Below are 17308 nucleotides of genomic sequence, written 5' to 3' on the forward strand. Positions count from 1 at the left end.
TACCCACTAGGCTACCACTATCACAGGGCATCAGGTATTTACAGACTTATACCAAGGGTCAGTTTAGAGTCGACAGTCAGAATACCGAGATAAAAGCTGACACTAAAGCAGATACTAAATTAGACTGGAGAAAATGCCAGTCAGATCCATTCCACAGCACCCTTAAGCAAAGCAGCACAGGGTGGGCTAGCTATTAGAACTTGCCCCAGGTGTAAATAAGTATAAATAGGTGTGTTGTGCAAATTAACCAGTCACCTCTCTCTGTCTGTCCTTTTCTGTAGATTTAGATGAGTGCAAATCAGGTAGGAGTACCTGTTCCAATGACACCGTCTGTTTTAACCTGGATGGCGGATATGACTGCAGGTGTCCTCATGGACACAACTGTACTGGTGACTGCATCCATGACAGCAAGGTGAAACACAACGGGCAGATCTGGGTCCTGGAAAACGACAGATGCTCGGTCTGCTCATGCCAAGTGAGTAAGCATTAATAAGAGGACATACAATTGCCCTTCTGTAGCTTGATGAAAGAGTATAAATAATAGACAAATGGCACTACACATGGTAGAAAATGAACTCAAATTTATCTGTGGTCTTAAAACGATAGTTAGGTGTAAATAAGTCTTGAATTGTAAGCAGATTCTCTGGTGTACAGTGTCATCAAAAGCAAAATCATACCATACGTTTGTATGAGTGTAACAACACATGTTTTGTCAATACATAGGTCTCAATCTCAATCTGTTGATTAATTATCACCATGGCACAGAGAACAATAACGCCATAGTAAATATGAAAAATAAAATGGATTACAGGTATAAATATGCCAAGCTTTTGTGTCTGCCTGAACCTTTAACCAATGTTTCATTATTTCTGCGGTCAAAGCTGCAATTGCCAATAACAGTTTTGCCAAAAAGTAAAAATGTTATAAATTTGTAGTGCCTGAATGTGTTTTCTAAATTCTAAATCATTGTTTCTGCTTTTAGATATATGCTTTTAGTTCATATTTAAAAAAAAGCAATTATATGTGTACATTTAAAGTGCATATTTGCACTGGAGGCATAAAACATAACAAGTACAGTGGTACCTTGAAACTCGACATCAATTGGTTCTGGGAGTGGCGTTGAGTTTAAAAGGCATTGAGTTTCAAGGTTTTTTTTCCCATAAGGATGTATGGGAAACCTGTTAATGCATATATTTTAGGCTAATGTAAAATAATGGGGTTGTTTTTGACACTTATACACTGAAAATAACACAAATATAATATAAAAACACTGAAATACAATTGAAAACATTTAAAAGTCAATAAAACCTGCACTTTACCCTTACTTCTTTATTGTGTCCTTATGCTGTCCTTATGCATATAAGAAACGACACAATAGCATTAAATTACATTAAATTACATTATGGAAGAGTTTTTAACTTAAAAGTGAGGGATTTATTATTTGTCAAACACAGTAATTCTTCAAATGATGGCAGTTAATTGTTGTTAATGTAACCTACACATTAAAGGCGTTTAAGAATAATACCTTTATTTAACTGACTGACCTCCATTAATTTCTCTCGTCACGTTCAGTAATTACTTAATTTAAATGTTTGTCTTGCATCAGATGGCAGCACAGAAGATGATAGGTTTTTAGATATAAAATAATCAGTTTCTCTATTAGTCTCTTCATGGTGAAGGACAGAGCAAGAAAATCATTTTTAATTGGATGACTCATTCTAATTGATTTGAAAATAGAGAAACTGTCAGTCAAAATTAGGCCTTCTGTGCTTGACTGAACAGAGGCACAAACATTTAATTGTATCTGAAAAGTGGAAAGTTTTTCATTTTCAACATCTACAGATCACTGAATGATCAAGGTTATCTGGCTTGTTGTTTTTGTAATCATTCAAACAATTCTTTCTTTTTACAATGCAGTTTGTCAACTCAACTTATGATAAACCAGTTCAAACATGACATATGTACACAAACATATACATTGTGATATTAGGAGGTGGATAGAATATAGGAGAAACATTAAACATTTTAATTTATAGGAAGCAGTGCCAACTTTGATTAAAAAACAGATTTCGAAGCCTGTGTGGGAAGAAAATGTATCAGTTCTTTAAAGGATAAGGGTGGTGAAAATCTACTTTTTAGTCTGCACTCCAGTGCTTACTTTGAAGGTTTAGACTCGTGAGGCCATGAAAGCTGCTTGACATTATCATGATTTGTAGCCTAGTGGTTAAGGTACTGGGCTAGTAATTAAAAGGGCTAGTAATTAAAAGGTTGCTGACTCAAGCCTCACCACTGCCAGGTTGTCACTGTTGGGCCCTTGAGCAAGGCCCTTAACCCTCAATTGCTTGAACAGTATACTGTCACAGTACTGTAAGTTGCTTTTGGATAAAAGCGTCTGCTAAATGCCAAAAATGTAAAATTATGTTACACCACTAATGAATCGTTTCTACAAGTACAAACCCCATTTCCAAAATAGTTGGGACATTTAGTAAAAGACTAAGACTTGTTAATTCGCTTGAATCTTCATTTAACTAACAAAAGTAGAAAGATTTCCAATGTTTTAGAAATCTTGATTAATTGTATTGTATTTTGTAAATAAAAAACACATTTAGAATTTGATGCCTGCAACACACTTCAGAAAAAGGTGAGACAGATGCAAAATAGGCTTGAAAAATTTATAGAATATTCAAGTTACAGTGTTCCACAATAAGCAGGTGAATTGGTAACAGGTGAGGGAATCATGCCTGTGTATAAAAGGAGGCTCCACCAACAGATCAGTCTTTACAAACAATGGTGATTCATGGCTCACCACTTTGTGTCAAACTCAAGAGAGAATTGCCAGTCAGTTCAAAAAGAACATTTCTCAATGCGAATAATTATTACTTATTTAGTGTTTCGTCATTTACTGAGTGTGCGTGCCAACTGAGCCCTCAGACAGCATTGCATGAGAAACCAGAATGCAACTGTGATAAATATAGCCACATGGGCTTAGGAGTACTTCAGAAAATCATTGTCACTTAACACAGTCCGTCGCTGCATCGAGAAATGCAAATTGAAACACTGTTATACAAAACGAAAGTCATACATCATTTCAATGCCCACCTTTTTTGGCATGTATTTTAGGCTTCAAAATCTAAATGTGTTTACATTTACAAAATATGATGATCAGTTAAAACATTGGAAATCATTTCTGTCTAGATTTATCAGGTAAATAATTACAAAATTACAGATTCTTCCTTTCACTACGTTTTACAAAATGTCCTAACTTTTCTGGAAATAGCAAACAATATTAAACTGGAAAATGGGAATATCATCAGGAAGTTTGCACCAAAGTGTGCATGTGGTTTAAAATGCCCTATAATTGTTGGCTGTTACACAACCATGACCAGCAATTGTTGAGCAAAATGATTTCCAGCAGCTGGTTGTCCAAACCATGTAAACCTATGTATCTATTATCAGAGTGAGGAATTGGCAAAGATAATGGGTTAAAGGTTTTCTTTAGCTTTAAAAAAAAACAAATCCACCCAAATACAGGAAATTGGGTATACGTTGTCTCATCAGACAATATATCTTTTTTCTATTATTCAGGGGTCTAGCTTTTGTTGGCCTACACCAAGTTATGTATATTTATGCATTGGATTTGTAACTGTTAAATTTTTTTGTACAGACTGTTTATTCTGTGGGTGTAATTTTATGGTTGCTGTTACCCTCAATTATACAGTTTTATGACTAATTCACCAGTTTGGTCTTACTAAAACTTTGTTAATTACTGCATGTGACTTTGAAATCTCCCATAACAAAATGCTTTTTTGTCAGAGTTGCTTTATAAAGAATACATGCTGCCAGTTAACAATTAACCAATTCTTACTCACTTGTTCAGCTATGTTTGTTATTGTGATCTAGTCACCTTAATGTAGGCTTCGTTGTAATGATGTCTTATTGTTGTGTCCAGCACCTGTAAATATTGTATGTTTTTGTGTTCAGATGGGGCAGGTGATGTGCAGGCGTATGGTTTGTGACTGCGACAATCCTACTGTGGATGTATTCTGCTGTCCGGAGTGTGATCCTCGCCTCAGTTCTCAGTGTTTGCACCAGAACGGCCTGCTCACCTATGCCAGCGGGGACACCTGGACAGAAAACTGCCAACAGTGCCAGTGTTTGGTAAGACTCACACACGTGCACATACTAACTCACATGAGGTGCCTTCAAATGGAGTTTCGCAGGTCTATGTAATTTTTCTGCAAGTACTCATGCAGAACATGCAGAACCTAAATTAGCTTCTTTAGTTTGATGTAGTTAGGATGTGTTAGGGTGCTAAACAGGATGACATGGTAAGTTAAAACGAATATGAATGTTAAAACCATTTCAATTTGTCATTCCTATTATTTTGCAGTCTTCATCTGGTTCATTGTGTCTTTCAGCCTATTAACCCTCAAGTTTCTTGGTTTTCTTTTGTTTTTTCCCCCAGAACCTTTTGAATTTTGGCATCACAAGCAAACTGCCCTGAATGCAATCTCCCTTAGTGAGGTTGTGGCAGCACTCCTACTATGCAGCTGCTGCTTTTACTGAATTTTCCTGTTGCTCTTTTTTCCAAGAGCTCCATTGTCACTACTCACTGGTGGATTGAGTAGCTGGCATTGTTGGTAACACAGCACTTATTCTTCCTCTTTGTTTTTTATGACTTTTGCTGTGCGGTCTTGTGTTTCACTGCGGGATTTTTGATTGTGCCCCTGTAAGAAGAGCACAATGCAACATGATGTTGCGTTTTCTGAAGCTTTGCTGAGGGAAAAGTATGCCTATGTTCTTTTTCGCCTTCTTGGTTAGTGCGTGAAATGTGTTCATCTCTCCTCTGACTAGCGCACTTGCCTGAATGTTTTTAGATAAACGTATTTTATATCTAAATCTCCTCTCACGCTTCAGGCTGCATATTTTGATGTGGTTCTTTTTTGTTTTTATTTACTTTTTTTTTGGCCACTTGTTATTTTAGGTATTATTTCTTTTTTGTTTGTTTGTGGCTTTTTAGCCACAGTACTGTTTCACCTTGGTTGACATTTCCTGCAGTTGGGTTTATTTATTTCATCTTTGCCAGTGCAGTTCTGTGGTGAGGCGCATGCCGCATTGTAACAGTTACACGTCTTTTTTTTATTAAATAACTAGCTGTGGATTATTTTATATTAAGAAATCACTCAACCTTGTTGTATAAGATATTAATCTCTCTAGAAAAAAGGGTACATCAGCACTGCCTTTATTCTTTTTTTTGTTTCTCCTTGGCTCTCAGCCTTCCTGCAGTACAGAGAAACACATAGTAGGGAAACACTGTTTGTTTACTTTTTTTCCTCTTTTTCATATCTCAGCTGTTTCTCCCTTTCCAAATGTTTATCAATTGCAAATACTTCACATGCCACCCAGGGATATAAGTTCTTGGTCTTCAAGAGGTAAGAAATTGTACTGTGCCTTTCCATCAGGATGCACATCAGGGGTTTTCCTTATGTTGGTCTTATGTTGGTCTTTTCCTATTCCATCACCCTTGTCAGGTTGGAGGTGAGTCTGGTCTTGTAGGGGTGCAGACACCACTGGCTTCCTTAGTCCTCCTCCTCTGGTTTTGCATTAGCAGGTGAACACAGAGGTGCGATGAAACCATCCCATAACACTGTGTGCTTTTATGCATATCGAGCTGCTCCTGCTGGACAGTGGAATGGATTTTGGCAGGGGTGGAAAGACAAAGAACTGAAGAGGAAAGAGAGAAAAAAGCGGGGTGTTTAATTGCCTTCTTTGTTGCACCACAAGAGACTTCAAGAAATGAAATGAAAGTAAATGACTGAAAGGTGAAAGGGAAAAGACATTGAGCAGGATCTGAAGAAGAGATCAGGCATAACATTATGACCACCGTCCTAATATTGTGTTGGTCCCCCTTTTGCTGCCAAAACAGCCCTGACCCGTCGAGGCATGGACTCCACTAGACCCCTGAAGGTGTGCTGTGGTATCTGGCACCAAGATGTTAGCAGCAGATCCTTTAACTCCTGTAGGTTGTGAGGTGGGGCCTCCATGGATCGGTCCAGCACATCCCACAGACGCTCGATTGGATTGAAATCTGGGGAATTTGAGGTCAACACCTCAAACTCGTTGTTGTGCTCCTCAAACCATTCCTGAACCATTTTTGCTTTGTGGCAGGGCACATTATTCTGTTGAAAGAGGCCACAGCCATCAGGGAATACCGTTTCCATGAAAGGGTGTACATGGTGTGCAGCAATGCTTAGGTAGGTGGTATGTGTCAAAGTAACATCCACATGGATGGCAGGACTCAAGGATTTCCAGCAGAACATTGCCCAAAGCATCACACTGCCCTCCAAAGAAGGATAAAAAATCGAGCCTATTTACATGTGCACTCAAATCCTGTATACATACTGTATCAGGTTACCTTTACAGGTAATGTCTTGGGTTGGTGTCATTTAAAAATGCAGGCTTTATATAGCAGTTTATTTTAGATGTGCTCCAATAACATTTACATTTATATTTTTGGCATTTAGCAAATGCTCTTGTCCAGAGCAACTTACACAAGTGTTTTTTTAGTGAACATTTATTACTCTAGTATAAGTAGACAGCAGTCTATGAACACAAATTTACTAAAATCTTCTTAGAACTGAAGTAAATGTAGAGTGTAAGCATTTAATTTTATTTCTTAATATTTTAATGTAGATGTACAATGAGTAAGTGCATGTTAGTTTGAATTTAAGTGCAATAAGTCCAAAATATGTCCCCATGTGAACACTTGCCTGATGTTCAATTCTAGTGTCTCTTCATTGGTTTATTGCTTTAAATTGTTAACCTTGGTACATTTCTCCTACCTTTTATGTGTAAACCAACCCAATGTTTTCTTCAGTATAAGTCTTCACAGGTACATTTCTGTCTCAGTGTACATTTTAACTCTTTACACCTCGTGACTACTGGATTAACTGCTGGTCAGTAATCAGGATGAACATGCTCATGTGTATGTGAATGAACAGGACTTTAATGGGAAGTATAATTGGGTGCAACCAAGTAAATGACCCTGTTAAGACTTGAAAACTCTTGAACTACAAGTGAATATTAGAACTGAGTGTCACATGGACTATAAGTCATAGTCTTTAGATATTTAGCTAACGTTGAACCAACTTAAGTCAATAGAATCTATTATTATAGTGAATTAATATAAATGCCTCAAAACTAGAGTTATTCTTCAATCGAAACATAAGATTAGATTTGCTTATGGGAACCCACCTCATCTACTCACAGGTTCACATGACTGATATACACTATATGGTCAAAATTATTTGGACATTATTTTGACCGTGAGCTTGTTGGACAACCCATTTCAAAAACGAATGGTATTCAAATAGAGTGACCTCTATGTGATCTTTCCACCTATAAAAACAGCCAATCTTTTAAAAAGCCTTCTCATCAGACAGTAAAATTAGTCTGTGGGAATTTGTGGCCTTTCGTTCAAAAGAGCATTAGTATGTCTGGGCACTGATGTTGGTCAAGAAAGTATAAATTGACGTTCTAGTTCATTCCAAAGCTGTTCAGTGGGGCTGAGGTCAGGGCTCCACTGTAATTATACTAATACAGAGATGTACAGTGTAATGAAACACTGTCAGGCTACTTTTCCGATGCAGATGTAAGACATTAGTGCAAAGACAAAAGACAAAAACATAAGACAAAAGTGCATAGACAATTAATAGTCAATACAGAATATTTTCAAGCCTTTTCACAGACAAAGTTGGATTCATATAATTCCTTATATAAGGAAATATACAGTATATAATTGATTTATTATACATCTTAGTGTTTAGTAATTATTTTGACTCAAACACATGAATTCAAAAATTACAAGGGGTGTCCCAATACTTTATAGTGTATTTCTTTTGTATTAAATAAATACTCACACACAGACCTTTTGAGCTTCACATAAATAGGTTTATTCAGAAAAGGCCAGGAAAGAGGTCATCCAAATCTGTGAGGCTAAATATATCACCTGTGTTAGAGGGACTTACTGAGAGCATAAAAACTCAGTATTACTGTTTCTGTAATTTATTAAAAATGCAGACTGGGTTATTTACTTCAAAGTACCAGGGGTATTATTTTCCTATATGTCTTCTGCATTAAAATATATTGAGTGTTCCCATGTGATATATTTAAATATCCTCACACCCTAATTACCAGGTAGCTCGTTACATGTGTAATGTTAGTGTCTTAGAAAACAGTCCAGCAGTGTGTAGAGAGCAGGGTAATTTCTTATTACAGAGGCAGTAACTATTGTTTATTATGCTTTATTTGCTGCAATGTACCCTAGGGGCTTTAAAGAAATGAGTTACTCTTTCAAAACCTTGGCAGAGGTATACAACTTTATTCCCTCTCACCTACTACAGGGCCAAATAAACTGCAGCTGTGGGAATTGAGCATGTTATTGTGAGGGCTGCCAGGGCTATTGAAATAAAACAGGATCTTAGATTACTGGAAATGTTTACATAAACTGAATTAAAGATTTAAATGGTTGAAAGTACAAACAAATGCACTGAAATGAAAAGCTATAATAATAATAATAAAGATGCCTAAGCCTTTTTATAGTTAAAATTAAGGCCCTACCTAAATCACGGCTGTGAAAATCATGTCACGGACCATAAAATGAGGCTTTTCCCATGTAATATGCAATTTGCTGTGAAAATTCAGAATTTAAGGTTTGTGTTTAGCAATTTAAATTTTTTTATTCACGTAGCATCAAGTGCCTTATGTTTACTGGTTAATTTGCGATATGAAGCGGTGCTATCAATTCAGTTAGCAATCGGTTAGTCAAAATGTCCTAGATGTCGAAGTGTAAAGCAGCTTGGGAAAACCTGCCAACCAATTGTGCGGATGCGGGGGATGGAAGGGGGGGGGGTGTCAAAACACGGACGAGAATTTTCGTCTTTGAGACTGTCTTTGGATGTTCTAGGTTTACATTCAACCGTTAAGGTAGGCTGTGCTGTGTATTGTAGCTTCCATTTATTCTATCATTCAGTTTATGAGTGTTATTTAATGACTGCAGTGAAATGTGGTACTTTTCTGTAAAAATCCATGAAATCTGTGATTTTTGAAAAATGAGGAAAGGAGGATGCCACCCATCCAACAACTAAATCTGCAGATCTTCCGTCCTTGCTATGCAAGAGACCCACCTGTATGAAAAGAGATCTAGTAACCTTATTTTTATTGCTGTTGTAACTTTAAAAGGGCCACCACTTTTTTTTGCTTTTTTATTTATGCATTTCCTTCCCTTTTTCCTCCCAGTTTAGCGTAGCCAATTAGTCTTCCGCTGCTGAAGAGGCAGACACATTTTTCCTCTGATGTGTGCGCAGTCCACTGACCCCTTCTTATTTGCCCATACTTTGGCACTGACCCTCACGGTCTTCCACCCCTATACAGGCCACTAACCAGGGTCCTTACACAGCGCCGAAGACCCCACCCATTTTTTAGTCCAGTCCTTTCCCACCCAGCAGATTTTAGTGCCCAATTGCCCAGGAATATCCTTCTGCTTAGGCAGCCCAATTAGCACTTTTTTGTTCTGGTGTCACTTCATCCTAAAGCTGCCAAATTTTAATGTCTGTTTAGTGTAGTTAGCTAAATATCTTGACATTTGTTTAGGTTAGCTGGTAACAAAGTCTGTGTTTCTTTGTCTAGATCATATGTAAAATGTTTATAGTTTTACAGCTGTTGATAGCAAATGAATCAATATTGACCATTAATACCATTTAATAATGCTATATGAAAACCTGTGTTTTATAAGTAAAAATAAACGTTTGAGAAGCCTTCGGTAAAAACAGTTTCTGTATAGTTCAGCAGACCCTACTCTACAAGACACCCACAATGTTCTGTTTGTTTTAGAGGTTAAAAATCACAGTAAAGGAAACTCATGCAATCATGGAGAGAATCAGGAATCTGGATTTCATTTCCACATACTCTTAGCCATTACATATTAAAAAACTGGGCTTACTTTTCATTTCTTCATTCATTTTTACCAATTGCTGTATCTTGATCAGGGTCACAGTGGTATAAACTTCACACTGAAACACTGGGTGCCAGTTCTTCTCAGGGTTGAATGTATCACTGAATTAGAATTTTGAACATAGTAAAAAATCTATAATTAAATATACAGTGTAAAGAAACCAGTATATGTCAGCAAGTAACCTTACTGTTTTTGTTTGTGTGTCTTGTATTATGCAGCAGGGGGAGGTGGACTGCTGGCCGCTGTTGTGCCCGCCGGCACCTTGTGACTTCACCATGGTGCCCGAGGGCGAGTGCTGCCCGCGATGTGTCTCAGACCCATGCTTGGCACAGAGCATTCGCAATGACATCACCAAGACGTGTGAGGACGAACATGGCATCATGCGCTTCAGCGGATCCTCCTGGGTCAAGCACGGCACAGAGTGCACACTCTGCCAGTGCAAGGTACATACACATACACAAATAGATAAACACACTCTTTATAACCAAATCATTTAAAGTCTTTTTACTGTTTATTAGAACAGTAAGAAATCTGTTGCGTACAGACTTGAAAATAGGGTTGGGTGCCAATAAAATTACAATGTGTTTTGCAAGGGAGCTTTTTTTATCATTCCATTCAATTTCATTATAATTAGTAGCTACATACACAGTGCCACATACAGTCAAGCCGGAAAGTCTGCACACCCCTTTCACCTTCTCCACGTTTTATTATGTTACAGACTCATTCTATAATAAATTGAGTTATTTTTTGCCTCAAACATCTACACACAATCACCAATAATTACGAAGCGAAAACAGGGTTTAGAAAATATGCAATTTTATTTTACTGACAAAACTGGTTTATTTAGGTGTTACATATCTGTACACACCCTTAGCCTGATACCTTTGGCAGCAATTACAGCTTCAAGGCGTCTTGGGAAAGAAGCTACAAGCTTGGCACACTTGTTTCTGGACATTTTTGCCCATTTCTCTTGGCATATCCTTGCAAGCTTCGTCAGGATGGATGGGGAGTCACTAACTAGATTTAGAAAAACAAGTAATAGACTAGAAATAGAAAAACAAGGCAGTACTCTAGTACTAGGTTCTGTTAGGGGTGGGGATGATGGTATTGAATTGATCTTTTCTTGTGTCACTGCATTTAAGCCAGCTGACATTTAAAGGACAGTGGTTATTTACAGTAAGCAGGTTCAGGTTGACCCATAAAATAACCTGAACATCCCTAAACTAGGTTATGTGACATGTTGCTTATTCTTTATGTTAGGTGAAAATACAGTAGAATATTTTGTTTTACACACGGGTTTTGTCTTTAAGTACACGTTACATCAAGGGCCTGCAACTATGAGTGCACAGGGTGCATTGTCTTTTACTAAATAAGAGCATCACACACAGTGCAAGTTCTGTCAGATTGCAGGCATGAAACACATTTAATATGTATTTTTTTCCCACACCTATTAACAGAGGCACAGAGGTGATGTGTCGTTATTTTGTGGTCAGTACAAACATATGCATGTCATATTTACACTGATCAGCCATAACATTAAAACCATCTCCTGCTTTCTACACTCCATTTTATCAGCTCCACTTACCATATAGAAGCACTTTATAGTTCTACAATTACTGACTGTAGTCCATCTGTTTCTCTACATACTTTTTTAACCTGCTTTCACCCTGTTCTTCAATGGTCAGGACCCCCACAGGACCACCACAGAGCAGGTATTATTTAGGCGGTAGATCATTCTCAGCACTGCAGTGACAATGACATGGTGGTTGTGTGTTAGTGTGCGTTGTGCTAGTATGAGAGGATCAGACACAGCAGCGCTGCTGGAGTTTTTAAATACCGTGTCCACTCACTGTCCACTGTATTAGACACTTCTACCTAGTTGGTCCACCTTGTAGATGTAGAGTCAGAGACGATCACTCATCTATTGCTGCTGTTTGAGTTGGTCATCTTCTAGACCTTCATCAGTGGTCACAGGACGCTGCTCACAGGGCGCTGTTGGCTGGATATTTTTGGTTGGTGGACTATTCTCAGTCCAGCAGTGACAGTGAGGTGTTTAAAAAACTTAATCAGTATTGCTGTGTCTTATCCACTCATACCAGCACAACACACACTAACACACCAACACCATGTCATTGTCACTGCAGTGCTGAGGATGATCCACCACCCAAATAATACCTACTCTGTAGTGATCCTGTGGCGGTCCTGACCATTGAAGAACAGCAAGAAAGGGGGCTAACAAAGCATGCAGAGAAACTGATGGACTACAGTCAGTAATTGTAGAACAACAAAGTGCTTCTGTATGGTAAGTGGAGCTGATAAAATGGACAGTGAGTGTATAAACAAGGAGGTGGTTTTAATGTTATGCCTGATCGGTGTATATACAATGTGTGCAAAAAACAGAGAACTTATTGCTCCATGCTATTTGGTAACTGGTAACATATATATTATTATATATATTTTCATATATATTTATAGTGTTTTTTTTCTAAACTGCCTCACTCCTGCCCATGCAACAGGTCTATCAGACCATTCAAATGCTTTAGTCATTTATAGTCATATTCCCAAACTGTTTTTGCTTGACCTGTACATTGGTCATATGAAATGTATTTATTTCTTCACTGTATAACCTCTTCTTTATTCTTCTCTAGAATGGACATATCTGCTGCTCAGTGGACCCCTTGTGCCTTTAGCTGCAATCACATTGCTAAAGGTTTCTGTACAGTTCTCCATTAAAACTCACTATTTTCACCCTATTCCAAATTGACTTCTTTATACCAAATGCAAAGTGTGTATTATACCAAACCGATAACTGAGAATGTCACTGTTCATATCTGCTGCAGAAGAAAACCATTTCTTAACATTGAGGTAACACATCTAATCTGAATTACTGCTTTGTACAGAATACTGTATACACAGGCATGATCACAGTGAATATTAAAAAGCTGATTATTTCATTTCTAACTCTTTATGAACTAAGTAAATAAAGTATGGGTTCTGACTAGTATGTAAATGTTATTGTATTTCTTCATCATGACATTAGAGAAGTTGTTTATATTTTGTGAACCCTTTATAACCCCTTTATATTTTGTTTTCTCTTCTGATTTGTTCTCTAATTTAAAAGATTACCCTGCTTGCCCTTGTCCAATTGTGAAATAAAGTATGTACATTCCCATTTACAAATGCTTGTACTTACATTTTTTCATTTAAATAATTGAAAAACAAGACCATTATATAAGAATAAAATCTCTATGTTCCTTCTGTCTGATCTAATATTGTGGAGGTTTTTAAGCCACTTTAGCAACACGATTCACATCACTAATGTACGGTATATGTGGGTGTACCTCCTCGGGAACAGTTTGTTCTTGTTATTTTTTCATTTTGAATCCATACTCCTCCTTCTCTTGTAAACTCTGAATATTGCATGAGGATTGTGGAGCTCAGTAAACAGAAGAGGAAATGTAGGAGCGATTCCAGTAAAACGGCAGCATGTACTTGTTATTCAATCAAAGGTCGTTTCACACTCTGTTCAAGGTTGTTCTCCACTGTTCAGTTACCTTATTCCAGGTCTAGTATGCTAACATACTATAGAGTGCACTATGCTCAGATGACCAAAACAGGTCATTTTAACCCAATTACACATTAAATACAACCTCATAAAAACAAACAGCAATGATCTGCAAATCATGTTGTCCCGTATTTAATTGAAAACAATACAACAGCAAGATACACCGATGAGGCATAACATTATGACCACCTTCCTAATATTGTGTTGGTCTTCCTTTTGCTGCCCCATATGCAACAAACTGTGATGAACAGTGTATTCTGACACCTTTCTATCAGAACCAGCATTAAGTTCTTCAGTAATTTGAGCTACAGTAGCTCGCCTGCTGGATCAGACCACACAGGCCAGCCTTCACTCTCTACGTGCCTCAATGAGCCCATGACCCTGTCGCTGGTTTACCACTGTTCCTTCTTTGGACCACTTTTGATAGATACTGACCACTGCAGACCGGGAACACCCCACAAGAGCTGCAGTTTTGGAGATGCTCTGACCCAGTCGTCTAGCCATCACAATTTGGCCCTTGTCAAACTCGCTCAAATCCTTACACTTGCCCATTTTTCCTGCTTCTAACACATCAACTTTGAGGATAAAATGTTCACTTGCTGCCTAATATATCCCACCCACTAACATGTGCCGTGATGAAGAGATAATCAGTTATTCACTTCACCTGTCAGTGGTGATAATGTTATGCCTGGTCGGTGTATTTAATGTTTTAACCAGCCTCCATAACATAATGTTCATTATTTCCGAATATAATTTAAAAGCTGGTCAGACCACAGCACCCACAGACCACAGGGTATGTTTTTTCCCCTTTATGCACAGAGATTTCTCCAGAATATTTGAATATTTTACCATTGTTATGGACCATAGATGGTAAAATTGCTGAATTCCATGCAATCATGCATTTAAAAATGTTCTTATTAAAATGTTGGACTAAGCATTTCAGTAATGCTTCTTTTATACCAACATAATAGCATCAACTGCTACCTATTCCAAAACAGGTGCTTTTGATGTTCTTTTCCAACATGTGTTGCAAACATCAAATTAGTGTATATTTATGAAAATAAAAAATAAATTACTGTTTTCTTTTTTATACCATATTAAACAGATGGAGTTGTTAGGATTAGTTATGCCATCTCAGAATCAACAAACACATATCATATAAACAATTAAAATCAAAATTAATATAAAAAGATAATATTTTTAACTGTTCCACAACAGAATTTGACATTTATAATATCTCTTAATTTTAAAGGGTGGCACGGTGGCTAAGTGGAGTTTGCATGTTCTCCCTGTGTCTGTGTGGGTTTACTCTGGGTGCTCCGGTTTCCTCCCACAGTCCAAAGACATGAGATTGAGGTGAATTGGAGATACAAAACTATCCATGACTGTGTTCGATATAATCTTGTGTGAACTTATGAACCTTGTGTAATGAGTAAATATCGTTCCTGTCATGAATGTAACCAAAGTGTAAAACATGACATTAAAATCTTAATAAACAAACAAACTTAATTTAAAATCTCAAACCAATTCATTTATCAATGTTTCTTTGTCTACTAAAACAGCTTATTTTAGAAAACAGTGAGCTGAGGGTTCGATGTTACCAACCAGTATGTCTACTAGTCTACTATTCAGGTGCATAGGAATTCCACTGTTAAAGGTGAGGGATCTAACCAAACAAACTGCTCCTGCAATGAAATGCACAACTGTAAATGGCATATTTACACAGGCATACACCGAAGCTCTCAGGTAAGATGAAGAAATCTGAAAAGCAAATACAGTACATGATGTGGCCATACAATGCAGAACATTCATAGATCTACTTTTGAGGAAATGAATTGCATGGCTCTGTTTCATCAGCATAAATAAATGCAAATAATAATGAATCCCATCAAGCATATATACGAGGGTTCTTCAAAAAGTTTCCGCACATTTTTAAATGCTATTAAGAATTTCAAAAACAAATTGCATTACTTTTCTACATAGTCACTTTTTCTTTGTGATGCATTCGTCCCATCACCTACCTAACTTTTTAATACCATCAGCAAAAAATGTTTTTGGTTGAGCGCAGATATGGGGACTCGAGTCTGCGACTCGAGTTCGAGTCGCACGTAAGTCGCACACACGACTTCAGGCTCAACTCGGACTCATTTCAAATGACTCGGACTTGACTCGTGACTCGCAAAAAATGACTTGTGGACAACAGAAGTCAGCAACATTTCAAGTTACATGTGACAATTATATACAGTATATATGATCCAACATTATTCTGATCGGGTCATTTTCTGCTCTCTAGGGCTTCGGCCGTCTAAACCTGCAACGCACCCAATGGCTAAATGTTCCAGCCAGCTTCCGGCGTAGTGATGAAGCGTCGCTCCCTACTCCCTACTTTGACTTTCAATCTCACTTAAAATGGTGGAATACATAGTGCACTTGATGTGAATGAAACGCTCCTACAGAATTGGCGCTAATGATTGAAAAAAATGCTTTCTGAGCCAATCAGACCTTCTGATTTTAATTGGTAGTAAGAAATGCTGTTATTTGCATGTATTTAGTTTGCAGTGTCACACAGATGATTGTCAATGAAGCGCTTGATTGGCTTTCTAATGAGTTTGTGTTTTACTTCACAACCGGGAAAAGTTTGGAGGTTTTTAATTATAAGCACATTTACAAAATAATGGATTATATTCCTAATGGAATAACACACGGTTATAAATTTAATAGCATCTGGAACAACATAAGCTAAGGTAAGCAGTGGTTATGGATATTTTACTGTGTTTTTGATTTTGGCCGCTCTGCCGTAATTTGCAATGAAAACAAAAAGTCAGTTTAAGCTTTTAACTGGTACCTAGGAAAGTAAAGGCACTAAGTAAAACGGCAAAATACAGTCGCTAATCTGTTGTTGTCTTTTTATCTGAACTTACAGATTATTTGTTTATTTCCAATATATGTTTTGTGTATATTATATTGACTCGTGACTTGACTCTGACTCTAGCCAAAAGACTCATGACTCGACTCGGACTCGTATTTTGTGACTTGTGAACATCTCTGGTTGAGCGCGTAGCCACTGATGCATCGCTGCTTTTACATCATCATCACATGAAAATCTTCTTCCCCTTTAAGCTTCTTTGAGCAGTCAGGTGGAAATCAGATGGCTCTAAATCCGAACTATAAGCTCTCTCTCAATCTCTCAGACACGACCAATTACTACTCCTCCCCCTCACCGTTTCCAACCAAAATATAAAAGTGCAAAGACTTTTTGAAGATCCCTCATAAATGTATATAATCTGTATATAAACAGGAACAGCCATGTAAAACTCAATGTGCATTTTTATTTGCAGGTTTTAGAATTACTAAATGAGACATTTTTAAAAAATCTTTGCTATATATTTTTGTAATATACTAACATCAGTCCAAATAATAAACTTTCCCAGTCAGGGAACTCAATCCCACACAGACATAAAATCAATTTAAAAAATATTTGATTATCTCCAAATTGTACACCAGTCCTTACAGCAGCTATAGACCAATGTTCTGTTCTTCATCTCTCAGTGGGTTCAGAGCTGAGTGCTAAAATAATCACCTTGTCTGCAATTTTTCCCCGTGAGCAGAATTTGCTGATGGAGCTGCTGCTAAAGATTATACTCTCTGCATCCAGGACTCAGGCCAAAACACTGAAGCCGTCTTTGCACCTGCATTTCGATTATGGATTTATTAACCTGCAGTTATGCTTT

At 37.4% G+C, this 17308-nt stretch overlaps 1 protein-coding gene across 1 annotated transcript in view; it reads left to right on the forward strand.

The window, feature by feature from the left end:
- Nucleotides 1–13242, forward strand: part of nell2a (neural EGFL like 2a) — a 152706-nt gene extending 139464 nt beyond the window's left edge. The window contains exons 17-20 of the mRNA XM_063001924.1: nt 282–475; nt 3982–4158; nt 10231–10455; nt 12661–13242. Coding sequence (XP_062857994.1) covers nt 282–475; nt 3982–4158; nt 10231–10455; nt 12661–12702 — 638 coding nt within the window. The 3' untranslated portion in view covers nt 12703–13242. The remainder of the gene's footprint in view (nt 1–281; nt 476–3981; nt 4159–10230; nt 10456–12660) is intronic.
- The last annotated feature ends 4066 nt before the right edge of the window (nt 13243–17308 follow it).

Source organism: Trichomycterus rosablanca, chromosome 1 (assembly GCF_030014385.1).
Source record: "Trichomycterus rosablanca isolate fTriRos1 chromosome 1, fTriRos1.hap1, whole genome shotgun sequence".
Classification (NCBI taxonomy): Eukaryota; Metazoa; Chordata; class Actinopteri; order Siluriformes; family Trichomycteridae; genus Trichomycterus; species Trichomycterus rosablanca.